This window comes from Echinops telfairi, unplaced genomic scaffold, assembly GCF_000313985.2.
Source record: "Echinops telfairi isolate 266 unplaced genomic scaffold, ASM31398v2 ScPeMD7_25;HRSCAF=90, whole genome shotgun sequence".
Taxonomy (NCBI): Eukaryota; Metazoa; Chordata; class Mammalia; order Afrosoricida; family Tenrecidae; genus Echinops; species Echinops telfairi.
In genome coordinates, this window is record NW_022103922.1 from 1,320,988 (window position 1) to 1,332,178 (window position 11,191).

The 11,191-nt window shown below is 63.0% G+C and overlaps 1 protein-coding gene across 1 annotated transcript in view; it reads right to left on the reverse strand.

The window, feature by feature from the left end:
• Nucleotides 1-3: 3 nt before the first annotated feature.
• Nucleotides 4-11,191, reverse strand: part of NACC2 (NACC family member 2) — a 23,672-nt gene continuing 12,484 nt past the window's right edge. Inside the window, exons 2-5 of the mRNA XM_004714439.2 lie at nucleotides 6,358-6,522; nucleotides 5,195-5,300; nucleotides 4,771-4,868; nucleotides 4-4,206 (exon numbers count right to left, since the gene is read on the reverse strand). Coding sequence (XP_004714496.1) covers nucleotides 3,704-4,206; nucleotides 4,771-4,868; nucleotides 5,195-5,300; nucleotides 6,358-6,522 — 872 coding nt within the window. The 3' untranslated portion in view covers nucleotides 4-3,703. The remainder of the gene's footprint in view (nucleotides 4,207-4,770; nucleotides 4,869-5,194; nucleotides 5,301-6,357; nucleotides 6,523-11,191) is intronic.

Below are 11,191 nucleotides of genomic sequence, written 5' to 3' on the forward strand. Positions count from 1 at the left end.
CGCTTGGGTTTGAACTGACTTTATTATCTTGTAAATGTGACGTTTACAAAGCGCTCTACAATGAATGATGGTCAGCCTGTGTGTGGTGGGAGCTGCCGGCGTCCACGGGCAGGCGGCCGTTGGCAGGTGTCCCTCCAGCAACATCTGTCAGTAACAGCAGAAGCAGGGGCGGGGTGGGGCGCGGGGGACACAGCCCCATGGCCCCCAGGAGGATGGACACTCAGCGGGCCAGGCACCGCGGCCCTGCCTCCGGGTCAGCAACGGCTAATTCCACTGTTTATTTGCTTATTAACAGTCATGAGTTACAGTACTTTAACCCCTAACCAAACTCTTTAAAAAAAACAAAACAAAACGGAAAACAAAAGAAAACAAGAGGACCGTCTCCTCCTGTGTGTCTGTCCGTCCAGAGACTGGCGTCCGCCGCCGCGCCACCCAACACTCCAGTCAGACACAGTTTGATACATTTACGCTCAGCTCTTCTCTTACTTTGCCGGCTAAAAATAGTATTGCAAGTTTTGGCTTCTTCTGACATAGAAATCGCAGTCATGTGCAAAATGCCAGCCATGGGGGGGCTGTCCCATTCCAGTGCCGCCAGGGGCCGCACGCTCCTTCCACAACACAAACCAACAAACCGACAACGTCAACAGAAAGAGGGCCACCTTCAAACGCCTGGTGCTGAGCCCTCCAGGCCCGGGGTGGGGTGGGGTGGGGTGGGGGGTGGCGCAGCAGCAGTGAGGGACAGTGGTTACAGCTCCTGCACAGGCTTCCCCCCAGGGCTGCTGGCAGGAGCCGGAGGCTGGCTCTGGGCTTTCACAGGGTTAATGGCCCACAGGCCCACCCCCCACCAGAACTTTCCATACAAACAACCCTTTGGAGGCAGGGGTCCCAAGCAGAGAATGGCTGGGGTGGCATTGGGGAGCCTGCCCACCCCCACACACATGAGCTGCCAGGTCCCAGGCAGTGGGGCTTCAGCTCAGTAGGGTGGGCCCAGGCCAGGCCTCATCTTGGTGCAGCAGAGCAGGCCCCCATGGAGGAGGTGCCCCACCAGCCTGCCCACCTGTCCCAGAAAGAAGCCCAAGTACGGGAGACAAGGAAAGATGGGCAGGGGCTCCCCCCACCCCCATCTCAAGCCCCGCCAGGCAGCCGTCCCCAGCGGGGACACACACCCATCCCTGGAGACCGTGCAGAGGTGCTGGCGAGACAGGCCACCCTCCACAGGCACCACCTCCCCCAGCAATGCCGACATCGGGGCCAAGTGAAACAGTGCAAGGCCGCCGCACCCCCCCCACCCACCACCGGGAAAACCACAGGGGACTCTGGCTTAGACCAGACCAGTGCACACAAGACAGGATTCAAGTACCAGGCAGCGGCAGCCAGGCGGCCCCGGGCTCACAGTATCTGCCACCTCTCTCGTCCCTCCTGGGGACTTGTGCAGGCGGCCCCGGCTGGGAGGCCGGAGAGGGCGGGCGAGGCTGCCCCGTCCCTGGGGGCTGGTCCCCTCTGCGCTCACCCCCCAGTGCAAGGCGACAATTAGCTCTGGAATAGACTGTGTAGGGTGTGTATTGCTACTACTCAGCTCAGGGGTCAAGTGGGGGCAAAGCACACACACTGAGGGGCTCTTCTCTCGGGCAACAGGGACTGGGGTCACCCCGTGGGGCGCAATGGCCCCACCTCTGGACCTAGTCTTCTTGTAAGGGACGGACAGGGTTCCGGGTTTCCTGGGGAAAATGGTCAATATGCTAAGGCACTCTGGACGGCCCCTCCGTGCCGCTGCGGCACATCAGGCCGGGGGGAGCCCCGGCGCACAGTCAGCGGGGGGGCCACCCCCCACCTCCCCGCCGGACAGTTAGTGCAAAAGGCCGCCCGGATCACCCGAGGCGGGGACTGCTCACATTGGTCAACCGTCTCTCGGCTGCCTGACCGCACATATGCCTTCCTGACCTGGGACCCAACGGGAGGAGCAGCGCAGCAAGGGGCAGGCCGCGGGTCCCAGGGACACACCTTGGGTGTGGAGGGAGACCACCTCCAGTGCCCAGCCCGTCTCCCACACGTCCACTGTGACGGCCAAACTAAAGTGCAGGTTGGGGAGCGTGAATCGGGGAGTGGGGGACAAAGGGCGGGAAACCCCAGAGGGAAGTCACCACTCACTGCTGGGGGCCACAGGAGCCACCAGGAGTCCCCTCCCAGCTCCAGGGACAGGAGACAGAGTGCCTCCTCTGGCCAACAGGACTCCCCACCGCCCATGCAATTGGGGACCTGCTAAGTTGGGCAGGGGGCCACGCCTGGAGCCCCAGCTCGTTTCCTTTCTGGGGGGGCCACCAGATCTTTCTGGGATGCAGGCGGGAGCAGGCCTGGGAGCCTGGGTCAGCCAGGAGAGGCCCTCTTCCACACGTCTCTGGGGAGGGGCAGGTGGTGGGCAGGGCAGGCACTACAGGGCTTTGCCCTCCAGCTGCAGGGGGCCTTAGCTTTTGGTCTGTGGGGGCCATGAACAGAAGGGAGGGGACTACGGGGTCAGAGCACTGGACGGACAAAGCATAGAGGAAGCAGCAGATCCAGCTCTGCCGTAGGGGGTGGGGGTGGGGGGTTCAAATCCCTGACCAGGAGGACAACACAGCCCTTCATACCCTGTGCCCCCTTAAAAAGAGTCTCAAGGGGATGGATCACCCTCCTGGGGCCCGCCCTCGCGGCCCACCCCCAGCCCCTGGCTCCAGGGCTCGCCCGGCTGCCCTGCCCGGGGAACCTCCTCCCATCCGTCTCCCCAAGGCCTGAGCGATGGGTCTAGCAAGGCTTCCTGCCAGGGCAGGACCCAGCCCCAGCTGCTAGAGCCCCCAGTGTGAGGTGAGTGGGACCTAGTTCGGGGGGGTGGGGGCAGGGGAGCCGTAGCTCAGGAGAGAGGAGAGGCATGCCTCCTGATCATCAGAGGGGAGCCTCCCCAGTGCAGGGCAGTGGGGGCAGGAACACCCATGCCCCTCAATTTTTGCTCTTTGGGGTTCAAAACATAGCAAACGATGTCAGTCAGAATGGAAACAAAAACAAGCAGCTGGGAAAGGGCAGAGGTGGTGGTTAGCCACTGCCAGGAGAGTCCCCCACTTCCTAGGGAGGGCACAGGGTGGGGAAGAGGGAGACCCAGGGACTGGCAGTGCCCAGGCACACGCTCCCTCCACTCGCTCTCAAGTGCGAGGTGGCCCAAGGAGGCCGGACCCCTGGAGCCTTGGGACAAATGAGAAGTGTGTATCCCTGGGGGCCCCAGCTTCGTGCTACAGGCTCCGAGGGGCCGGCTGGAATCCCCACGGGGAAGGAAGGAATGGAGTGTCACAGGACATGGGCACCCCCCACGGGCCACTGGTGGCCGTTGGCTTTGTCTTCCTGGGCGAAAGGACAAGAAAGGAGACAGGGAGGGAGGGGCCGATCAAGGGAGGGGGCTTCCCACACCTCCCCAGGGGAGGGGAAGCTACAGCTTGGAAGCTGACCTGGGGGCAGGGGAAGGCACCCAGGGCCTTCTAGCCGCTAGGTCTCCAGTGACCTGGTCGCTTACAGTGTAACCACCGCAGGCGTTTCCTTCATAGGTTTAGATATAAGCAAAGGCCTGCAGTCGTGTCCTGGCAACAGTATCAGCTCAGTAGGTGGTGCTCGGCTCAGGGCTGGGTTAGGATCGCATGCAGCAGCACTAGCCTGAGGTCTCCGAGCCGCCGCCCGGAGGCCCTCACAGAGTTCCCGGGTATCCGCCCGGCTCCGGCCTCCTGGCAGGCGTCTCAGGCCGGCTGGAGCTGCCCTGCTCGAAGGGTGGGGGCGGGCTCTGGCCACCAGGAGCCGGGACCTCAGGCGCGGCCACCTCCTGGATGACCGAGCCAGCCCCATCAGCCTCCTCACCGGCTTCGAAGGCGGGGTTGGCGGTGACGGGGGCGCCCAGGTCCGTGCCGGTGTCGGTCCTCAGAGCCACGATGGCGGCGGCGACGTCTCCCCGGCGCTCGGCAAAGAGGCGCTGCTCGAAGACCTGGGCGGCGGTGGGCTGGAAGTCAGGGTCCAGGGGCACGCCGGCGGTGGAGGCGCCCATGACCGTGCGGTACATCTCCACACCCTCGGGCAGCATGGACTTGATCTTGGGCAGCCAGCGCTTGCGGACGCGGCGGGCGTTGGTGCACATGTCGGCCGCAATCACGTTCATCTCGCTCTCCTTGAAGCTGGGCGCGAAGCTCTGGCAGTACACTGCAACGAGAGCCGCTGCAGTGGCACCCACCCCCAAGGGAGGACCCCCCAAAGGGAGGCTATCCCCCAGGCCCCTGCAGCAGGTCCCCGAGGGGGAGGGGACCGTGTCAACCCAGCTCCACACCGCTAGCAGCCCCACCCGCACAGCCTGTCTTCCCTGGAAGGCAGGCCTCAGGCTCTAGCGCCCGGGTGTGAGCAGCTGGCCCCTGGGCCAGGGCTGGACAAAGGCCTGCTCAGGCTACTTGAAGAGGGGCATTGGAGGGAAAGGCAACAGTCTGCCTGGACCACCCCACCCCCTCACACCCAGGAGTGGGAGACGGAGCGGCCGAGCAGATGGCAAAGGCTGAAAATAACTCGAAATGTAAATAAGGGGTTGTTCAAAAAGGAACATTAGATCTATTTCACGTATTAAAATAGTCTCACAGCTGACTTCATCCTGCTGAGAAGCCTCACCAGGAACGTTAGCACCTTAAGACCTGGATTTCAGAGCAACTCTTTCTGCCCAGCCCCTCCCTCCCAGCCCCAGCCGTGGACACCCTGCCCCTGGGACCCTGGTCGCCTTACGTTTCACGGCGTTCAGGACACGGCTGTCCAGTGGCTTGCGGCTGGGGTCACTGGTGGAGGACCGGATTCCAGTGCCACAGCTGTTGGCCAGCGTGTTTCTGGAGGGGACACGGGCAAAGAGAGATGTTTCTAAGGGGCTGCCCCAGGCCCAGCCCCCCCACTCTGCAGGCAGAAGGAGCCCAGGTGCCCAACAGTTCATGTAGAAGGGGTCTAGGCACCCCACCCTGTATGCAGAAAGGCCTGGAAACCCCCACCCTGCACATCGAAGCTCCCACACCCTGCAGGGAGGTCCCTCAGATCCCTGATCAGGAGGCCCCAGGAAAGGGCTGGGGTGACCACAAGTCCTTTGGGAAAGGTCAGCTAAGCCAGCCCCCAGCTCTCAGGGGCCTGTCTGCTCCTGGGGTCACCTGCCTGTGGAACCCACCTGTCAAAGAAGGTGGCCAGGAGCCTACGGAGCAAGACCTTGTGCTTCACCCCTGCACACAGGTGGCAGTTCATCAGCTGACCCCGCGTGATGTAGACACCGGAGCCTGCAGCCAGTCAGTACAGGACAAGTCAGAGGGGACCCTGAGAGGGGCCCTTGGCCAGAGGGCTCCCTACCACCACCACCCACCCCACCCCAAGGCACAGACCTCATCCCCAGGACAGGGTGGCTTTGGCTGAGGCAGGACCTGGGGAAGGGGACAGGGGCGAGGTGGTCGCTGTCTAACACACCCCCATCCAGGTGACAGGCCCAGGGGTGGGGCTGATGGTCCCACTGCAGGGCCCACACAGATCCTTGGGACACCTGGAAAACGATCCCTATCAGGGCTGGCTACATGGGCAGCTGGCCAGCTGACAGCCTGCTCTGGGCTGAGTGGGGCTGGTGCACATGTGTGGGCTCACATGCGTGGGCTCCATCCACTGGGGAGTGGGGCCGTGGGGCGGGGCCCAACTGCTGTGGGGGTGGGCTACTGGGTTCATCCTAGGTTCGGGCAAGAGCCCTGGGAGCTGGTGGGGACTCCATGCTCCACAGACAACTGGACACCCCACCATGCAGCCCGGGGAGACAGGCTCCCCTTTAAAAGGCCAGTGCCCTCCCAGCTGGCCATGGCCCTCTGGGTGCAGTCAGGCCATGGGTGGTATTTATGGGGAAGAATGTTCTAGAACACCCCAGCTGGTAGGAAGAGGCCCGATGCAATCTGGATCCATGGGCCAAGGGGCCAGTTACAGGCTGGGGGGGGGGCATGGGAACGGGTGGGAATGCGCGGCTGAGGCTCTCACACACAGTCCACTGTGTATCTCGCCGTCGGCCTTCCCCACCCGCCCAGGAAAGAGGGGCCAAGGGCTTCCTTTCCAGGCAGAGCAACACTAGAAACCTCAAAGGCCAAACTTTGGGGCTGGGCAGGGTCAGGTGGGGGACGGAGGGAGGTGCAGCACAGAGCCACTTTTATCAGTGACCTACATTCCCACACAGCCCTGGCTGTGTCAGTACGGACCCCACCCGAGCGCCCAAGGGATTCAGTTCAGATTTTGCTAAGTTAGCTCCACAGACCGACTCCCAGTGCTGACGCTCCCCCCGCCCCAAGATGGGCTGCAGGGGCTCACCTGCCACCAGCTCCAGCTTCTCGCCCGGGTCTCCCTCTGAGTAGAGCTTGGGGTGGCAGCGGTACCCAATCTGGCTGATGAGGCTGGCAGGCAAGGCCACCAGGTCCCGGCGGATGAGGACGCAGGAGCGGCTCTCCAGGGGCACTGGCTCAGGTTTCTCTTGCACTGTGGGCAGAGGACCAGCCAGTGTGGGGGGAGGGGGCAACCCGCTGGCCCAGGGCCCCTTCCCTGCACACGGGGTTGGGGCTGAGGCCCAGGAATGAGAGCGTGTGGTGGTTGCCAGGGAAAGGCAGAGGGACCCCTTCCCTGGCCTGCCCACTCTGGGCTGTGCTCTGAGGCTTTGTTTCACCTGCCACCCAGCAGGGACACTGCCCCGCCCTCTGCGGGGTCAGCCATGCATGGGCAGAGGGGCCTGGCAGCTGGCTGAGCAGGCAGGGGACTTGGCAAGACCACTAGGGTCTTGCCCACTTGCCCACAAGCAGGTGCAGAGGCTGCAGCAGGACAGGAAGAGGAGCCCAGAGGCCAGCCCTTCCCCCCTCCTGAGGGTCTCTGACGGACTTACAGTGCTCATGGGGGGTTGGGGGCGGGTAGGGGGTGGCTCGGATGGCCTCTGCCTGATGAGGAACCCCGGGAGAGCCCAGAGACAATCTCTGGAGTCAGTGCCCCAGCGCCCGCCCCATGTCACCCTGGAGGCCCTGCTCCCAGCTGTAGTCAGTAGCCAGCTGCATCTAACACACCTGTCTGGGCAGGTGGGTTCTAGCTGGTGCCCAGTCTGGGGTCCAGGTGTGAACAAATCCCCAGGCTGCTGAGGTCACTGGGGTGGGGGTCAGTCAAGCTGGCCTGGAGGTGGTCATGCCAGCTCGGGCCAGGAAGGTGGCTCGTGGGAACTTGGCCTGCAAGGGGGCTGGGCTTCTCCTGTGGACGCAGGGCAGGGGTTCCCAAGCTGGTCACTCAGGCTGGCTGGGTGAGGAGGGGGCAAAGGTGGCTCTGGGGCATGGGCCTGGGGATGCTTGCGGGAGCTACTGCCTGGAGGACTCGGGGTGGGCAGGCAGGGTGGTCAGGGGAGCCCACGCTGCCCGGCATCTATGTACCAAGCCCAGGTGCTGCTGTGAAGTAAGTGGTGGGCCACTCACCATCAGGTGGTCAGTTCAAGCCTACCAACTGCCCCAAGGGAGGAAGGTGAGGCTTTGTGCCCCGGTGAAGATGTACAGCCCCCAGCTCTGCTCTGCTCCGCCCCACGGGTCGCTCACCACGGGCCAGACTCCAGTCTGTCTGTCTTTGTGGACTAGCTCGAAGCCAGGCCCCCGGGGAGTGGAGGCGGCATTCCACAACCACAGCCAGAGGGCACGTGGCAGCAAGCGCGTGTGCGTGTGTGTGTGTGTGTGTGTGTGTGACAACCACCTGCAGCTCAGCCACATACCCCCACTGCAGGTCAAAGGCAGTTCAGCCTCTCTGAGAACACAGGTGCCCGACTCCCTACATGACATGACGGGCAGGGGAGGGGTGGGGAGCTTGAGGGAGGGTGGCCTGTCCTCCCAGCTGTCCCCCCATTGCCCTCTGGGCGCCCCCCTAAGCAGTTCATCAAGGACTCGCAGGGCCCACCTGTGTATGTGTGTGTGGTGGTGTCTCAGGGCAGGAGTGGTACTTCCTAGAGTTTTAATTCAGTGCCCTCCGACCCGCGCGGCCTCGCATGAGAGCAAAATTGTTCCCACCCCTGGGGCTCAGAGGCTGCCATCCTCACAGGAGCAGCTAGCAGGGTCCCAACCTGCAGGGAAGGAGACCACCCAGGTGAGTTCATTATTGCCGTCTGCCCCCCACACCCCCTGCTGGGGACTTTCCCCGACAGGCCTGCTGCGTGGAGCTGCGGAGGGGGACAGCTGGGCTGGGACGGCTCTACAACCTGGAATTACCCAGGGTGCAAACAAGCACAATGGTATTTTAGGCTGTAACTGCCGCCCCTCCCCGAGCCCAGCGATGACACACGCAACCAAGTACTGCCTGGGCGGCGTCTACAGAGCGCGTCACCCACAGCCACCTCCTGGCCACAGCCACCTCCTCGACAGGCTTCTTCTACACAGCCCCCTCCCCCACCCCCAAGACAACTGAAAACCTGCTGTCTCTGCTCTGCCGCGTGTGTGCGGGCCGGCTAAGAATACCCGTGGCGGTGGTGGCAGCGGCACATCCAGGAAGGCGCTCAGAGCCACTCCACACCCTGCCAGCCCCGGCCAGAGACCACCGGCCTGCACCCTGCCTCGCCGGCCGTGGCTAGGACCTCTGGGTCCAGGTGGTCTCAGGACAGGTGAGCTGGAGCCGGGTGGCAGGAAGACCCTTGAAGTTCCCTCTGCAGGAAACCCCCCCCACCCCCACACACACACTGACCAGCCTGCCTGGTACACCTCCTGGATGGGGGCAGAAGAGGCAGTGACTGGAGGTCAGGGGTCACAGGGCAGGAGCTACCCTGGGCAACGGTCCCAAGGCAAAGGTCCAAGTGCTCCCTGACTGGAGGGCAAGAGGAGCCCGGTAGGTGGCCCCAGCCTTGTGAGGTGTCCAGCCCCTCGGGGAGACTGACTCAGATGGGAGACCACTTTTGGCCCTTTCCCCTGGAGCCACTAGTACGTGAAGCCTGCTCTTGTACCCAGGGCCACTGAGGTCACGAGGTCGATGACCTACGCCGGTGACGCACGCTCCCAGAGAGCTGAGACTCTCGGTCGGGCAAGACCAGTGACTGGGAGAGGCAGCCAGCAGCCCGCTTACAGACTGGGTTGTGGCAGAGGACAGACAGACAGGCAGACTCGGGTCACACAGCCTCGGAAAGAAAGCCCCTACGGAGCTGTTCTGCTCAGCACCAACGGGCGTCAACTTGCCACTAGCAGCCTGTTCTTCTGTCCACAGGAAGATGGAGCGTAGAGTCAGATGGAAAGTAGCATGTGGAATCCCAGCTCTGGGTTTTCAGACGCCCAGAGCCGGAGCCGAGTCCCGGGGCACAGGGGTCCAGGGTCCCGGAGCCGAGTCCCGGGGCACAGGGGTCCAGGGTCCCGGAGCCGAGTCCCGGGGCACAGGGGTCCAGGGTCCCGGAGCCGAGTCCCGGGGCACAGGGGTCCAGGGCCCCGGAGCTGAGTCCTGGGGCACAGTGGTCCAGGGCCCCGGAGCTGAGTCCTGGGGCACAGTGGTCCAGGGCCTGGCTACTAACGGAAGGGCAGTGGCCCGACCATCAGAGCTCCAGAGGAGAGACGTGACATGAGTGTCTGCTTCTGTGAAGCCCAGCCGTGGAGACTGACCCTTGTAGTCAGTCCCAGCGGGGGCAGGTGGAGACTGCCCTGATGTACGGCCATGGAGCAGAGCGGAGGGTCCACCGTTTACGGCTCACTGCTGTGAAACCCACGCAGTGGACCCAGGCAGGTGGTCTTTTTAACACATGCTGTGGGCCAGTGGGTTCTCTATATAGAAGCTGGGGGCGGGGGGCAGGGGCGGGGGGGAGGTGGGGGGAAAGGAAGTGGTGTTAACAAACCCAGGGACAAGGGAACAACAAGTGATCCAAATTGGGGGGGAGGCGCTCAGCACGTGACCTTGGGAACGCACAGGACGCCTGAGGAAGGGCGCTGCATGGCCCTGGCTAAGAGTGACCGCCTAGCTATTACACCATGGCAAGACCTATAACAGAGGTCCCCAAATCCCACCTTCCATTCCTGGGGTGCCGAGGACCTGGCTGGGGCCTTGTGTGGCGTGTCTGCCAGTCACACCTCCGACAGGGACCGGAGCACACACCAAGACCGCTCAGAACGCAGAGGGGAGAGGGGGAGGCAGCACCCCAGGGGGTCCTGGTGGCAGGTTAGCAGGTGGGGACATGCTTGAGGTCTTCAACACAGGAAAGTGCAATCAGAAGGGCGGTCACGGTGTGGGGGGATGCTGCCTCCCCCCAGTGGAGGGCGGTGCCTAGGGGTCCTGACGACAGAAAGTGCTGACCAGGAGGCGCTCTGAGCGCCTGCGCAAGCGTTCGTGAGGACAGCTGGATGTCCACCCTAGCCAGTCCACTCCGAGAAAGCCACTGAAAACAAAACCACATGCGCACGGACACCCGGACAGAAACCGTGCTTCTGGGGCCTCCGTCTCCTCTGACAGACAGACACATCACCCGGTGCAACAAGGCTGCAGTGGGAGACGCCAGCCGCTCTGAGGGAGAAAGACGAGGCCTTCGGCTCCGGGGAAGACAGAGCCTCAGGACCCACAGGGCCAGTTCTAGCCTGTCCCCATGCTTACTGGGAGACAGAATACTGCCACTTAGCTGTGTGGGCTCCCCGGAGTCCTAGTGGCATAGTGATTATGCACCGGGTGGATACCTGCAGTCAGCAGTTTGAAACCACCGGCCACTCCACAAGAGAAAGACGAGGCTTTCCACTCCCACGAGGGGTCATGGCCCAGACACGCAGAGCTGCAGCCCCGCCCTGTCTCACAGGGTGGCCGTGCCTCAGCACCGACTCCACGGCTGTAGGACGTGCTATCAGGAGAGACTGCTCCCGCAGAAGAACACCATGCTTGGAGAAGAGGAAGACCCTGGACAAGACGGATGGACACGGGGCTGCCACAATGGGCTCAAAGGACGGCGTTTGGGCCCTATTGTACACAGGGTCCCTACAGGCCAGACCAGGTTGTCCTGTTTTTTGTGCATATTGTTATCTCTGCAGGTCTATCTAGATACAATAGGCTGCATAAATCATCTGGAGGAGAAAACAACGGGATTGACGGTTCAGGAGGGACATGGGAGAGAGGGATGTGGGGGAAAGGAAGTGGTATTAACAACCCAGGGACAAAGGAGCAAGTGATCCAAAATCAGTGG